The 17,008-nt window shown below is 41.3% G+C and overlaps 1 protein-coding gene across 5 annotated transcripts in view; it reads left to right on the forward strand.

Moving 5' to 3' along the window:
* The window catches only part of znf512b (zinc finger protein 512B), a 38,063-nt gene that overhangs the window by 11,842 nt on the left and 9,213 nt on the right, over positions 1 to 17,008 (forward strand). For 3 of the 5 annotated variants that reach the window (XM_030055532.1, XM_030055534.1, XM_030055533.1), the window contains 10 exons: positions 2,713 to 2,792; positions 2,964 to 3,092; positions 3,475 to 3,650; positions 6,103 to 6,377; positions 6,477 to 6,548; positions 8,514 to 8,648; positions 10,326 to 10,453; positions 12,173 to 12,265; positions 15,079 to 15,177; positions 15,820 to 16,083. In XM_030055532.1, coding sequence (XP_029911392.1) covers positions 2,713 to 2,792; positions 2,964 to 3,092; positions 3,475 to 3,650; positions 6,103 to 6,377; positions 6,477 to 6,548; positions 8,514 to 8,648; positions 10,326 to 10,453; positions 12,173 to 12,265; positions 15,079 to 15,177; positions 15,820 to 16,083 — 1,451 coding nt within the window. The remainder of the gene's footprint in view (positions 1 to 2,712; positions 2,793 to 2,963; positions 3,093 to 3,474; positions 3,651 to 6,102; positions 6,378 to 6,476; positions 6,549 to 8,513; positions 8,649 to 10,325; positions 10,454 to 12,172; positions 12,266 to 15,078; positions 15,178 to 15,819; positions 16,084 to 17,008) is intronic. The other 2 variants (XM_030055537.1, XM_030055536.1) reach the window with 2 other exon arrangements.

Genomic DNA, 17,008 nt, shown 5'->3' on the forward strand with positions numbered 1-17,008 from the left:
ATTGCATATAATGCGTCAGCTGATATTTGCATCTGTGCGTATCTGAGGGAGAAACAAAGAGATGACAAACAGGGAAAAAAAGAAAAGTTGATACTTTGTAATAAAAAGGGAAAGAGTATGAAAATAAGAAAGGGGGGTCACTGTACTGTAGGTTATATTTTTCCAGTCTCAGAGGCTGAGAGCTTATGCGTCTGTGTATACATTAATATCAGAGACATGTCTATAGAGAGATGCTGTGGGGTTGAAAGAAATCCTTTTGCCAACATGAGCTGTTTTTGTACAAGTACTGATGACATGAAGTCAGTTCATTTATTTGATGAAAAATCCTCCAACCTTTTGATAATCCTCGTCGACTCACACACAAACACACACACACACACACACACACACACACACACACACACACACAGCACTCTGATCTAGTTCGGGGCCCTGCCACACATTTTGCTCCAGTATGCATGTGTGCATCTTTTCTCTGCCTGTCAGTGAGTTGGTGGGAGAAGAAGGCAGTAGGTAGACACGATGCCATGTTCCCCAGTATGAGGAGGTGAAACTGTGAAATGGATTTAAGAGATAGACTATGTAAGACCATGGCTGCATTCCACTTCAAAAGGAAGGACCGTCTTCTTTACTCATCTCTCCCCCAGCGGTTCCCTTTGACATTTTTTGTAGATCAGATATGACTGGATAGCTTTTAGAAGCATCTCCGCCTCCTGCTTGGCTCATGTCTCCTGCTGCTGTTGCTGCTGCTATACAGGTTTTGCTAGATCAATGCCGGGGAGCTGAGAGCACATGTAAGGTGGATCTTTGAAAGGAGCGGTATGCAGCCCCAATTCTTACCTGCAGCACTGCCATTTGGTACTCTGCTTGGTCAGAGAAAGCAGTTCTCTCCTCTCTTCCTCAGCATTTACACCCACACACATACATTCACTCCTCCTTGCTCTCCATCTTCCAGTAGCAGTGTGTAGAGGAAGTAAAGTGGAGGGGTGGTAGTTCAGAGGTCTAATTGTGGCAGAGAAGAGAGCAGTAATGAGCCAGCAGACTGCCTGTCCTCTGTAGTTCACATGGAGAGAGATTGGGAGGGAGAAAAAAAGAGAGAGCATGTGAGAGAGCGAGAGATAGGATGAGAAAAAAAGGAAAAGGGGGTATGAGGGATAGAGGGAGCTATAGAGACCAGACAGCGGGAAAGAGAGAGGGAGAAAAAGAGAGAGAGAGAGAGAGAAAGAGAGAGGTCTGGCTGCTGTGTGCTGTGTCAGAGGTTCACACAGACAGTGGTGATTTATAGCTGATTTGTTTGGCTCAGCAGAAGGCCTTTACCCATACTGCTCCTCTCTCTCTCTCTCTCTCTCTCTCTCTCTCTCTCACTCTCTCTCACTCTCTCCCACTCTCTGTATCTCTCTCTCTCTTTCTCTCTGCTAACAGCTAAACACTTCTCACTATTCAACCTACCACCATAGTTGTGCCTGCTCATTTGTGTTTTGTTTGTGAACTGGGGTGTTACTGTTGCAGTGTTGGTAAGTGCACCTTGTCTATATTTGGTTTGAATATGTGGCCATACATGTAATGTAAAGGGATTTTGGGCCCTTGAAAAAGTATTTCTTAATATTAGAGGTGAACAGATATATCAGCAGACTGTATTTATCGGCAGTGTCATCACTGTAATATAACTGTCATGGTGGCAACAGGGCAAAACCAACAACTCTTAATTTTCTCAAGAGAAGCCTGTCTGAAATGCTGTCTTGCACCTGCATTTGTGTTCTGATTCCTGAAAAATTCATGTCGGTATTAGTATCTATAATGGTTATAGGTGGGAAGATATCAGATATTGGTATGAGTCTCTAAATTCCGTATCGTCCTATCCCTACTGAATGTGATCATCTTTTTCTTGTTTTGACGTGTTATTGTGGCACAGCGAGCTATCTAGGGCATATCAACACCAGCAGGACTTTAGCTTGATTGATTGATTAATTCAAGTGTTTATTTCAAATATCCAAGGAACAAAGCAATAAAAAAATACTGTTTTTAAAACAAAGAGAAAAAAAGACAACACAAAAGCATAGTGAACAAAATGAAAAGAAACATAAAGCAAAGAGAAAATGTATGTTCAAAAAGGAGTGAGAAGAAGTATAACTTATTTGCTCCCACCCCTTCTTCATAAATCAATGAATAACAATAACAAGCTGTCTTGCTGGTCTATACCTATCTATACGCTAGTGTCTAATATTTTTTGTTAAATAATTTCATTTCTGACATCATATATCCAAACATATAAATATATATGCATATACATATATTACATACATATATGTATATATACACTAGCACATTACATGCATTCACACATACACATACACACATACAGTACAAATACCACAGAAAATAAGAAAAGAAACTAAGAAAAATAACCATGTAAATAAACAGAAGCCCCTTTAACACCTTGTGATTTCCAACACCTCCTTCATTCCTGTGTCCCATGAAGATTGTGCTTTTCATATTTTGACATTGCTTCAACTCCACAGTAAACCTGTTCCACAGTCTCACCCCACAAATTGATATAAAAAAAAAACTCTTCCTGGTTGTACGAGTAAAATATCTAATTTGGGGATTGTGGTGATAGCTATTGGGGCAAGAATTTTCTCTCAAGAGTGTGCAGCAGTGAAGGATCCTGTGCTAACGTAGAAATGGTTTTCTCTCTCTCTCTCTTGTTGCCAGGTCCTGTGTGTGGTGAGCCAGTGGAGGGGAAGAGGAAAGGTCGTCCTAAAGCAGATGTCCAAGAACTGAGGAGCATCCCTGTGAGTATCCCTCTTTGAAATGAGGGGTTGTTTGAAGTGGGCCTCTGGTGATAGGCATGCAACAAATAGACGCATTTTCCTGCAAAGACTAAGCGGCTCTGTATAAACATACACAATACGTAGTGCTACTCTATGCATGCATTCATGTCTCTCTATCTGACTCCTGAGCAGGCCCATATGATAGTACAATGGAAGGAAGAGTTTAAACGTCGCTCCAGGGTTAAGTGTCCGTGTTCGGGCTGCTGGTTAGAGTTTCCCAGCATCTACGGCGTCAAGTACCACTATCAGCGCTGCCAGGGGGTGCGTTACTAACCTCTACTGTCTCCGACTTTCCCTACTACTTCTATCTCACGCTTAAGAGTAGGCCTTAAGAGTAGAGTAGAGCAGCAAGCCCTTCAAATGTTGAACCATAGGGGTCTGCTTTAAGTGACCTGTAAGTCAGTTGAAAGCAGAATTTGTATACTTTCAGAGGATTTATAATGGACACTGCAAGTGTGTTGTGATGACTGACAATACAACGGCAAGTACTGTGGCTGTTAAAGGATCTTAGAATGAATTTGTAATACAATTCATGTAATATGATTCTTCATTTGAAGGCTGCGATTAAACTACTCAGTGTTATTTGGGTTTGGGTAGGGATCTAATCCTCATTCCCCTCTCCTCATCTCTGTGTTTGTTCCAGGCCACCCTAGCTGAGAAGCTGAGTCATGGCTGCCCGTACTGCGAGGCAGTGTTTGCCACAAAGGTGCGCCTGCAGAAGCACAAGCTGTGGAACCATCCGGACAGGGTCAGCATGGAGCCCAAGGACGAGCAGCCCAAGCTACAAAAGACCGCTGTCAAGTCCAGCATCAAGAAAAGGTGACCTAGTTTGTAGAGCTCAAAGGAATAGTTCACCCAAAAATTTTGTCATTATCTTCTCACTCTCATGCCACTTGAAACGCTGAAGTTTGTATGTCAGTATAACACACAGTGAGGTAGCTGCAGCAGAACAAATGGTGAGAATCCAATGAGAGTTGAATCGAGGGCAACTGGACTTGTTTGTAGATTCTTGAAGATGTTTCACTTCCCATCCAAGAAGCTTCCTCAGTTCTGACAGAGAGTCTGGTGGGGTGTTTGTCAGAACTGAAGAAGATTCTTGGATGAGAAGTAAAACGTCTTCAAGAATCTACAAAAATGTCCAGTTGGCCTCGATTCAACTCTCCTTGGATAACCATGACTTGGTGACTGACAACCTTCACAGAGAAATAGTGATACTCTTTAGACTTCAAAAAAGAGGAAAAAAAGATCATAAGATTACTCCAGACAGCATAATCCAAGTATTCTCAAGCCAAACTGCATTGTGAGTGTAAAAATCCTGTATTCATCTCTTTCTCTCCATGTCAGCGCATACTTAAGAGTTTCAAAGTTGCCTTGGAAGTAATGAAATATAAGGTAGCGTGAGGCAAAAGTAGCATTTTAGCATCTTGGATAATCTGCAAAATTTGACCTTCCAACTTGTGTTTCACGCTTATTTGACAACATTTGAAGGCAACATCTGTTCGCTACTGTTGTGACGGTTGTCATGGTGCGAAACAAGCGTGGCTCTGCACTTGTACTTGAACTTTCTGATCCACAGTCAGGTTTAGGGTTTTCTTCCTCTTTCTTCTTGGCTTATGCTGCATGGATTAAATTTATTGCTGTGCAGAAGTGTCAAGTGCTTAAAGATGTGAAGAGTTAGTAGACTTCAGCAAAAACCATAAGATGTTCTTGAAGAGAGGAATATATGCAATGAGACAATATAGCCAATCCAGGCTTCATTCAGGCGCAGTTGTGCATGCATTTGATTGAGAGGCTTTTATTTCACAAAAGCAAATGGTTTTGACCGCGTGTAGTCTTCATCAGGGCATAGGTAAACAAACAAAATGGACAGCCTTTTTTGACCTCTTTGGAACGATAAAGAAATTGTCTCCATTCAGTTTAGTTGTTTTGGAAAAGACTACTACAGAGTGTTATATTTACATAGAAAGTTACATAGTAGGAGTGTAATTCCCAAAATTCATGGAGGTGTTTGGTAAGTTTTTGATACAGCAAAAAAATGGCAGAGACATTTCCTTGATATTTAAAAGGTTTAATTCATTCAGATATAATTAAGTGTGATCATTTTTTAATTTGAAGAATGGTGGAGCGATACCTGACCCACCTACTGGGGTGTCTTCTTTGCAGCATATAAAACAAAAACACTAATAGCTCCTTATTAAAACTAACATCATAATGTGTGGTCTATTTGATGATGACGATGATGACTACAGCAGTGACTTCCCATTCACTGGTAAGGTAATGTGCCGTTACAGTTAGGTGGCTTTGTGATGCCCTTGACGTCCAGCCATCTGCATTCAGAGCAACAGCAGCTGTTTGGACATTTCATTCTCTATTTGGACTTTTGTTTTTGTTCAAAGCAGGTATTATGGTCTGGCTGAAATGGGCTCATAACGGAATAGGGTAAGAGTAGGTACTCATATCTGCGGCTATAAATGTACCAATCACAACAGTGATTTCTTTTGCCCGGTTTGATTCAGGTGGGAACGGCTGCGCCTGCAGAAGTGCTGCGGCGATTGTTTGTAGTTTGTGTGTTGCTTCTTGTTTTTTTTCTAATTCCACCTGTTGACACACTGGGGTGATGTTGGCGTAAATGAGTTGTCATGTTTGAAGTATTCCCACTGGTGGAACCTACTCTTGTTTAGCGACACACTGTTATTTTTTATCCACCACTCTCTTGCCATCGCTGTCATAATTCACAGGGAAACTAAAGTGGCTCTAAACACCAGACCTGCTGGCTATTGGGGGATCGTCTATCTCTGGTATGGCGGTGGCATTACTAGCCATTTTGCAATGAGCTAGCTTAGCTTAGCAACTCTCAACATGCCTCACTGGAGCTGTGCTGGAGAGTTTTTCTTTGGGGATGTGTTGGGCAGACTGCACGCTGCCTGTTACATCATGTTGGCTGCTTTGTTGGGTGCAGTGGCTCCGCTCTCTTTATACATTGATGAGTGGCAGGGAGAACATTTTAAAAAAGAGGCATTGACAAAATTATTTCGGTTTGTGACGCATTCCAAACCAAAAGCCTCGTACCAAATGGTTCAGTATCAATATGTGTATTGTTACACCCCTACTAAGCAGTGTTTCAACTGACAAGTATGAATAGATATGACAGTAGTTTCTTTTTTTGGTTAACTATGCCTTTAAAATCCTACCTACAATGCCCAATTCAATGGTGTGTTTAATGTCATGATGCTGACTATAAAAAAAATGTACTTCCTGTGTGTGAATCCAGGCCTATGGAGAACAGTCCGCCCTCCCCGGTGTTCTTCAAAGTGAAAAAGACGCATGAGGTGTCCACACCCTCTCAGAACGGTGAGCTGGCCCCCCAGAAGAGTGAGAGGTCACAGCACACCCACGGCCAGCCCCCTCAGCTAGTCCACCAGTCCCAGCCAGTCCAGCCCCAGTCCCAGGCCCAGAGTACGTCGTCTGATGCTGGGGGCAGTGAGAGTGAAGGGGGCAGTCTCCCCCCTCCTTTCCCTGATGAAGACCCGGAGCGAATGAGGCACAGTAAGATTACTACAAATCTTCTGGAATGGACTGGATATTTTTGTTACGTGCTAGTGTGTGTTTGATCATTCCTTGCTCTGTGTTTTCCTCTTGAGCCAGGACGGAAGCAGAAAACCCCTAAGAAGTTCACCGGAGAGCAGCCCTCCATCTCTGGAACGTTTGGACTAAAAGGTAGACTCATAATTTTCCTCACTCCACCCTTTTCCTGACAGTAAACCATACTTTGGTCCAAAATACATTAAACGTGTTACCGAAATAAATTAAAGCATTCTGTGTAGAGGAATTTTATGTGTTTCAAACCTGGATATTTAAAGAGATTGATTCCCTGCACTGTGTGCATGATGCACATGTGCATCTAGTAAACTACACTTCAGGAAAATTTACAAATTAAAATGGAACAATTTAATAGTTTAATGTGGGTGTAATACTGAATAATAAATGACGAAATGAAGAAAAGAACGCTATAATACACTGTTGAGTTTGTCATCAACTGCTGAGAAAGCAGCAGGCTTCCTCAGTTTCCTGTGATGATTGACTTAATAATGGAAAGCTTGAGAGGATAAATATACTGCTGGTGGAAAACTGCTGGTGATTCATTAGAACTGTACTATACCATGCAATGGACGATGCAAATGTTTGCGAATGTTCTTCACTGCTGCTGATCAATGGTACTGGCCTTTTAACAGTGCTAATGTGGCAACAGTAGAGGTGTTTCATATCCTGCTCAATGAATAAGTGACTCACACACATCACATGGCGCAGACGCACACATGCAGCTTTTTCATTTTCTATCCATCTATCGGTCTCTCCCTCTTTCACTCTCATTCATGTGCTGAAAATGTTTAGTGACTCACACGGTGCATACAGGGCTACAAGCTATTTATCATCAGAGTTTCCGTTAGACTTTTTTTTTTTTTTTTGACGGCCAACATGGGTGGTTAGATAACTAACACAACAAGAGAAAGAACGCTGCATGAGTTTTCCTGCATCTCAAATCTGAAATGGACAAACATGTATGATCATGTGCTCTTTGGAAACAGTACAAACAAAACATATCAAGATGTTCAAGTAGTTTTTAGTCAAAAATAACAAAATGGTCCCTGAAACAAGAAGGTTTTTTGGTGATTTTTCGGAAACCAAGTAGTACAGAGGTACTATGTGCTGCAATGGCACAAAGAAGAGAATATTCACAGTTTTCTAACTGATTTTTATTATTTTTATATGTTTAATGTTTGTATTGGCTAAATATTGTGTGATACCTAATAGTGAAACAAGGACTGAGAATGCCTCATCTCAGCATCTTTGGTATCATATAAACCCCATTTTCCATTTGTGCTCACTATTGGGTTGCTCATGTGCACTCTACCTGTAATTGCAGTATTTCCAAAAGTGTTTGCAGGCAACATTGACTCACCACTGTAGGGACGGGTGCAGAACATGTGGAAAATGTCTACTGTAATGCAGTAAATGGACTTGTGGATCCACAGTGTAATCACTTGGCTTCAGAACATTTGGATTATGCTACATGAGCTATTTGAAACCGTTTTATGGTGATTTTATCATCATTTGATTATTGGCAATTGATTAATTCCTTTATTCGTCATATTTTCCACCAGACATTTTGGTGACAGTATTTTTATTTGTTGGACAACTGCACAATACCAGCCAAAAGCTGGCATATACTGGCTAACAGAAACCCTGGCTGTCATACAATTCATCTACAATGTGCAGAGCTCAGTTCTTTCTCTGCTCTCTTTCACTCTCTGGCTCGCACCAATGCACTGTAACCCAGAACAACCTCGTTTTTCACATTTTATACCTCTCTCTCTCATTTCCTCTTTCCCCTTCCTCTTTCTTTTTTTCTTTTTTATTCAGTATCAACTTTCCCTTTTTAGTATTTGTCTTGTTCAGCATTGTCCTCCATCCGTCCCCCTCTGCCTCTGACTTTTCTCTCACTTTACCTTGAATGCCTTCAATAGGGAGTATTCATTACTGTCATCATTGTGTGTGTGTGTGTGTGTGTGTGTGTGTGTGTGTGTGTGTGTGTGTGTGTGTGTGTGTGCATGCGTGGGTGCGTGCGGGTGTGGGTGTGTGTGTGTGTGTGTGTGTGTGTGTGTGTGTGTGTGTGTGTTGCAGGTATGACCAAGGTGGAGGAGAAGCTGAAGGCTGGCCGTGCGAAAAGACCAGAGGGGAGTGGGTTCAGTGAGGAGCCCCAGAGAAGAGCCAACCCCAGTCAGCTCTCCAAAAAAGACCCAGCCACAACCAGCTCTGGTGAGCAACTAGATGCTGATTCTAAAGACCAATGCCAGTCTAATTTGCCAGTCTTATTTTGAATGATAGGCACTGACTAACTGCAAGTAGTTTGTATTATTTCTGATTATATTTTATATGTGTGCCGCATCTAATTTGATATTTCAGCATTTCATTTTAAATATATAAACATCAACTGCCAGGCCTATCTTGTTCCATGTATACAAAAAACATAGATGTGGCAGTAATGCTTGTAAGGTGACATAACAAAGATGGACTGTTTTCTGGTGAACACTATGATTTCAGTTACAGTTGAGTACAATAACTGATAAAAACAAAAATACTTTTTGACAGTATAATAAAGCACCTTATTTACTGTGATGGATTGCCTTACTCAGGCATTTTTCAAGCCTGTGGAAGATTTTTTTCATACCAGATGAAAATGAATGGCAGTGAATTTCTTCTGCAGAGCGTAGGAAAACAAAGCCTGAATTGTTAAACTTAAGAAAACCGTGTGCAGACCCCACTAAGAACTGCATAAAAGACAAATGTAATCGAAGTGATTAGCACAAATTTAGACACAGACTGGCATTGTCCTGTTTATGCAGTTATTCACCCATAAGAATTGTAAAAAAAGACTTAATCAAAAGGAGGAGTTGAGTTAACTCAGAATGTGTGACCTTTTCTTAAAATAACTAAAATTGATTATAAATGGCAGTATTTCATGGCTTTGTTGAACACTCAATTCTGTTGATTCACTGACAATACCCTGAGGTCTGTTGTTTCTGATTAACAGGCCACTGTTTCACTGCTGTATCACTCTGCAGTCTTTTTGTTGATTTCCAATCCAATTAACTCATGGAAGTAAACTCAGAAAACTCCTTTATAAAAACCATCAAATCAAACCAGCATGTATTACTTGCTGGATGCTCTGGTTGGGATGGACTGGTGACCTGTACAGGGTGTTTCCCAGTGCATGCTGGGATTGGCTTAAGGTCCATGTGACCCTTAATAGTTATAAGCGGGTATGGAGGAAAGAATCCCTGTTTATTTTTTTGGTAAATCTTGGAAACTTGAAAATGACTTGAGTAGGGTTAGGCAATAATTCAATACTATTTTTTAGCATATTTTAATAGAAACATATTGTGATGATTTGGAGATTTTGGGATATTGTGACACAAAATTCTGCTATATAAACTGATGATCACAAGCAAATTTTATTTACAAACTGATAAAATTGGGCCCTGCGATGGACTGGCGACCTGTCCAGGGTGTTTCACTGCCTTCGCCCTATGAACGCTGGGATAGGCTCCAGCACCCCCCCGCGACCCTAGTGAGGAAAAGCGGTTTAGAAGATGAATGAATGAATGAATGAATGAATGATAAAATTGGTCATGAAATGTTTTAAAGAATATTATTTTGAAAGAAATTAGTTTTGTTTGACATTTAACAATTCAGTCATCATCTAGTAAAATGAATAAAATCCTTGAGTGATATTAATTTCAGCCATATCCAGAAAATATTTAAAAAAAAAAAAAGTCAGTAATTTTTTGTCAAACAATTAGCAAACAACGACTAAAAAAATGAATTAAAAAAAGGAATTAAAAAAGGGAAATATTATCCCCTGAAGTAGATCATGCTTGAGTCAGTAATGTTTGAGTATATTTGATTAAGAGACTGGTGTCCCATGCTTTTCAGGTCCTGTGCAGGACACCCAGTGGCAGCGAACCATCTCAGAGCGAGGTGAGGTGGTGTGTCCTACCTGCTCCATCGTCACCAGGAAGACAGTCCACGGCCTCAAGAAACACATGGAGATCTGCCAGAAGGTCAGTGTGCAGCACAGCTGTCCATCAGACCGAGGGAGGGGCAGGGATGCTGTGGTAGACAGAGCTGTGGGATCAGTAAGTGAAAGAGATAAAAGAGTTTTCATGTCAGACGAGTAAAGACTGTTTCAAGACACATGCTTCAGAGCAAGCCTTATTTTCATTTTCTTCCTACTGCTTTGACAGTTTGTTTCCTGAGGAGGCTGTCTGCTGCAAAACTGAATCATATCTCACATTAAGTATTAAGTCAAACCGATGTCTAATACCTGCTTAATGCTCAGGTTGGGTGCTTGACTCGGGTGCTGACAAGTAGTTGAAAGCGACTGGGTGTCTGTTTTGTTCTGTGCTGTCATCCACAGTCCTGTTACCACTTGTTTAGCTTTGACAGTTGACTTGCGCTTTGACGATCATTAACTGTGTTAGTCAGTCACTATTGAATTTCTGAAAACACCATAAATACATTGACACCCCCCCAAATCATATTCCATATGCTCCACTCCTCCTTCATAATACACACACACACACACACACACACACAAAAACAAACACACACACATGCATACATATATATATAATTTTCTAGTTGAGTGGCACACGTGTTTTCAATTTGGGCTCGCTCAAACAATTGGCAAGTATGTAAACTGATCTGACCTCTGGTTCAGCATAACTTGCATGAGCCATATGTTTGGCATTACATTAATGTGGGGTGTATGACTCCATGCAATACAACAGATGCTTTCATCTGAATCGAGGTTTACTGCAGCCAGTAGGCCGACACAACCTGTCAGTGGAATCACTAGCTTTTCCAGACAAACTGATTTACATCTTGATAAGATTTTTAAGACATAATTTTTTTTATATGGAGCTATGACTACCACATTGTATTATAACTGCTTGAGCTGTTCAGCGATAGAAATGACACCTCCCTCTAAGGATCTCATAGTGCAGAGTCTGGAGAGCCGTTACAGTAACGATATTGATCAAAAGCCTGTGGAAATAATATCAGGCTGTATTTTAGTACAGTAGTCTGAACCAATTTCCTGAAGTAATGTCCTCTGCTTCATCTGCTCTGATCTGAAAGCTAATATTAGCTGAAATGCATCAAGAGGATACGGTACACTTCTGTGGTTTGTTTACATTGCACTTGATTGCGGTCAGTATTGGTATTAAATGAGGTCGGGGTGAAGGCAGGACAAAGAGGATCCAGCCACAGTATGTTGAGATTTTCCTGAAAACAGTCCACCTGGAGTGGTCCAGTGGCATCTAGGCCCTCTGAGATGTGTTCTTACAAACATTTTAATGGCTCCCTGGCCCAATGGCCCATGTGACTCTATTAAAGTGACAGTCAACCATTAAGCAGCGACAGAATCATTACATTAACACTGGGTCATTCACCATCAAAACACTTCTGTCCCCAAATCAATACCAAGGCGAGGTGAGTATCTACAAAATGGAACATTGTGTATTAAATTGACTTTTGCTAGTTCCAAAAGTTGCTTGGTCGATGTTTTCTGTCCTTTATAAGCTCACAAAGATAAATACATTTTGACCAGAATGGCACACTAATAACAAAGAATATTAGGTTACAGCTGAAATATTGCTGTATTGATAAATCCAATAAAGAGTAAAGGCAGCAACAGCGCATGTAAGAGTGAGCTCCTGATTGGTGTCTTTTCATAGAAATGTTATTTGATCTTCTGTATGGCCTTTTAACCCCTGCAGCTCCAGGATGCCCTGAGGTGCCAGCAGTGTAACAAGCAGTTCAGGTCCAAGGCCGGCCTCAACTACCACACCATGGCTGAACACAGCACCAAGGTACACTTAGATTCATCTGAAAGTGAAAGCTCGCCTCTGTGTCAGTGTTAAACATGCAAGGTGAAGCTGAACTTTCCAGTTAACACTTCCCTCTACCTTCGCCCTTTCGGTGCAATTGACTGAATTTTAGTCCGAATTTCAGCAGTCGTCAGACTCAAGATGTTTTGGTGTGACTGAGAGCATTTGCAGACTTGGTTTTTCTTGCTTGAGTTTTGGTATGAATCAATACTCGAGTTATTACACTGTTGCAATTCTGTTTAGGTGCAGATGCGTTTCACACAGTACCAAAAAGGAAGCAAACTAAGGAGGTGGAAACATAAGTATGTAGAAAATTAACCGCAAAGTGGAAACTTGTCAGAAAAATGAAGAACCGGCTTCATCTTTTAACACTGATATTTGTTATATGTCTAGGTAGTTTACATCATCGGTGAAAGAAAAACATTGTTATGAATGTCTTGTTTCTTTTCGCCTTGTTCTTGACATGTTGCCAGAAACCACGTCAACACTGTGCTTCCCATTATGCACACTAGAGACAGAGTGCAAAAGACAGAGAAAGCAAGAGAGAGAGCGCTGAAATCATCACTGGTGAAAGAAAAACTTTATGTGGTCAAATCTGCAGAGGATGCACTGCCTTTTGGCGCTTTTTACAGAAAGGTGCTGCAACTCGGTTATCCACCTACTTAATTTGTAGTGGAAACAAATGTGGTGAATATGATTTCTTATCAAGCTGAACATAAAGGCAGGTTAAACCTACATATAACAATGAGTGGGTGAATAAGTTAGGTGTGTTGAGACTACAAAATTTACAATGCGTATGAAATTCCAAAAATAACATCATGCATCAGCATTTCTTTTCTTTGTGTTGGGTTGATTTTACCTGAACTGGACTGCACCTGAGTTCGATTGGCATTGGGCCAAGACTGCCTCTTGATTTGGGTCTGTGGATGTTGGTACACAACCTACTTTGAATAATGACTGTCCAAACAAACCAAACTGAGGAGGAAAAACATACAAGTTTGGTTCAGTCAAACTAACTATGTCAAATGTGAGAGCACCCTCAGAGAGTGTGTATTTTCCATGACTGTCACACTGACCTACTGACCAGAGTAGTTACTAAACACCACACCAGAGCCAGGTTACACCCATGGAGAGACTTTCACTTGACTCTATGTATGGACACCGGCTCCACACTACCACTAGTATCCGCTTTCACAGGGAGCAAGGAATACATTTCTGGGTGTGTAAATACATACCTTTTCTTTAGTAAATTAATGCTAGTTGCTATGTCCTTTTCCTGAAAGTTGTTCTTGAGGGTGCTGAACCATCACCCAGCTGAAACAGTGATTGGTATTCTTGTCCTTAAAGTGCTCATATTTTTCTCTGCAGCAGTCGTAACCCTGACAGCAAAGAGCTTCATTAAGATATTATCATGGCACTCCTGCATTAGAGCAATGGTGCTCCTATGAAGTTTGCTGAATAATTCACCACTGCCTGTTTCAAAAAGTGTCATGAAAGATTAATGAATGTACGTGCACAAAGTCTTGTTACATGCAGCATGTGTGTTTGTGTTACTGTGTATATATGCATGCGTGCTTGCTTCTGGCACACACACACATGTATGTGTATGTGTGGTTTGCGTGTGTGCAATCATAGCCAATTTAGTAAAAATGATAGATGATTGTGCTGTCTGTGGCAGCCAAGTTAAACTGTTTGACGCAGCCATTTGTCTTCAGTCTGGACCTATTGTGCCCTGACCTTATTGGCGGCAGTCCAATCCAGTAGAGCAAGAAACAGCATTGTGTGTGTTTTAAAACCACGATGACCAAACTTTTAACTAGCTTTTGTCTGCATCAGACTAAAATGCATCAAATTTTTCCTGCAACCACTCCAGGAGGAGTAAATTAAAAGCTGTTTTGACAGGCTGAAAGCTATTGTTGTGCAAAAGCAGGGATCTTGTGGTAGACTCTGATAATTTTCTAGAGTAGCTGCTGACTTGTGTTGTCATTAACCTGGGCTGAGTCACCTGACTAAGCCCCAGTGCAGCATGGGAAAACATAGGAGACGTACAGAAGGACAGGGGTCACCCACTGAGTTTGACCTTGATGTTGCTATTGCTACTGTGAAACCATTGCCTCTCTCTCTCTCTCTCTCTCTCTCTCTCTCTCTCTCTCTCTCTCTCTCTCTCTCTCTCTCTCCCTCTCTCTCTCCCTCTCTCTCTCTCTGTGACTTTCTGTCTTTGATAGAGGCATTAAGAATACATGCGGGTGTAGTTTCATGGTTTCTTCCCCTGCCAGGGTAAATCAAAGGCTGAGCTAGTGTCTGTTCTCTTGCCTGCAGGCTTGAGTATGATACGATTTGCTTGAACTAGGGATGTATTCGGACGGGTATCTCATCTCCTCCTTCCCTTTACAGAAAACCGTGACTGTGTCTCAGTGATCTCAATTCTCTCCTATATGCTAGCACACAGAAAAACATGAAGTTCAGTCCAATGAGATCCCCATAAGACCCTGCTCTCTCTAGTCGCCCGCACTCTTCTCCTTTCTTCTCCCTGGCAGCCCTACCATCTGTTGTTCTGGTTCTGGCTGGGGTTTGGCACCAACTAACACCCGAGTGAAAACATGAGTTTGACAGTTGTCATAAACATGCCTTGAGTAACAGCCTCACCATGAAACCATTTAATGATCCTGGCACAGTGAGCGCCCAAGATGGAAAACACATTTTCATTGCCTTTTTTTTTTTTCATATAAGTCAAGAGGGAGGGGGAGGTGTTACGATGGGACACACTTATGCGGTGTTGTGTTTGTTCCCCCCAGCCCTCGGGGAGTGAAGGCCAGACGGGGGACGAGCAGGAGGAGAGAGAAAGGCTGCGTAGAGTGCTCAAACAGATGGGACGAATCAAGTGTCCTAGTGAGGTATGCACTCTCTTTCTTTCTTCCCCTGTCCCCCTCTCTCTTTCCCCTTCTTTCATTCTCTTTCTCTCTCTTCCGCGTCCTTATTTCTATTTATCCAACTTTTCCCGTCTCTCATTTCACATTTTCCCTTTCCTCTGTTGCCAGTTTTGATTTTATTTCCATCTCTTCTCCCGTCTTTTGTCTGCTTCCCTCTACCTCTCTCCCGCCTTCTTCCTTTTTGCCTTGTTCTTGACATGTTGCCCAAAACCACATCAACACTGTGCTTCCCATTACTCACACTAGAGTGCAAAAGGCAGAGAGAGCAAGATACAGAGCAGTGAAAAACAGACTCTCTACAGTGACATGTCTTCATGCTGAAAAATGAGCAGCATTTCCTAGTGTTTCCGCTTCCTTTTCTTTCAGTAACTGCAAAATATTGACCAAATGCGATGATTGTGTTCCATTAAAATCACGCTGTGCTCCACTTACCCAGTTTCCTGTTTAATGCATGTTTTCATTCTGTCTCATTTCTGTCCCTTTTATATATCGGCTGTACACACACACACTAACACACACACATATACACACATACACGCATACACACACACACACACACACATACACCGTATGCAAACACATGCGCACACACACACACACACACAGGGCTGCTCGGCCCACTTCTCCAGTCTGATGGGCTACCAATACCACCAGAAGCGTTGTGGAAGAGAGCTCTCTGAGGATGAGAAGCCTGTGTTTATATGCCAGCACTGTGGAAAGACCTACCGCTCCAAGGCTGGCAGAGACTACCATGCACGCACTGAACATCCCCCTACCATCACAACCACCGCCACCACCACCACCACTACCAACAGCAACAACAACAAGGACAATACCACCGACACCAACAACAACACAGGCAAAGAGAGGGTAAGACAAACTAGGAAGACAGCAATTGTATATGTGTACATACTTAAAATAAAAGTACACAAAAATATACACAGTAGAACATACAATACTGACAAAAACATTGAGCACATTATACATGAGAAACAAATCAGAGTCAGATTTATTGCCAAGTAATTCAAAAACATATTTGTCTTGGTATACAGTACAGGCCAAAAGTAATGATGGCCACTTATTTTTCTTTAGTTAGCTGATTGGTTCTTGCCATAATATGAATTTTAACAGTTGTCCAATAGGGCTGTCGGCTGTGTAGTAACCTGACTTCTGCACAACACAACTGATGGTCCCAACCCCATTGATAAAGCAAGAAATTCCACTAATTAACCCTGATAAGGCACACCTGTGAAGTGAAAACCATTTCAGGTGACGACCTCTTGAAGCTCATTGAGAGAATGCCAAGAGTGTGCAAAGCAGTAATCAGAGCAAAGGGTGGCTATTTTGAAGAAACTAGAATATAAAACATGTTTTCAGTTATTTCACCTTTTTTTGTTAAGTACATAACTCCACATGTGTTCATTCATAGTTTTGATTCCTTCAGTTAGAATCTACAATGTAAATAGTCATGAAAATAAAGAAAACGCATTGAATGAGAAGGTGTGTCCAAACTTTTGGCCTGTACTGTATTTTGGAGCAAAAGGAAAAAATGAACAGCAAATAGTAAAGATTAAAGTTAAACAGATAAATATACAATACAATAAAATGTAAAAGACTAGAAGAGTATACTCAGCAGAGTGCAGATCTCTGCCAGGCATATCTCCCCTTTTCTGGACGAAAGGCTATTCTGTGAGCTGAGCAAAACTTGTTTAGAGACTCAGCAACCAATTGTATTGTCTGTCGCTTTTCAAATTACAAAATAAATCACTGCATGATCCAAATATAATACAATACA

This window comes from Myripristis murdjan, chromosome 7, assembly GCF_902150065.1.
Source record: "Myripristis murdjan chromosome 7, fMyrMur1.1, whole genome shotgun sequence".
Classification (NCBI taxonomy): Eukaryota; Metazoa; Chordata; class Actinopteri; order Holocentriformes; family Holocentridae; genus Myripristis; species Myripristis murdjan.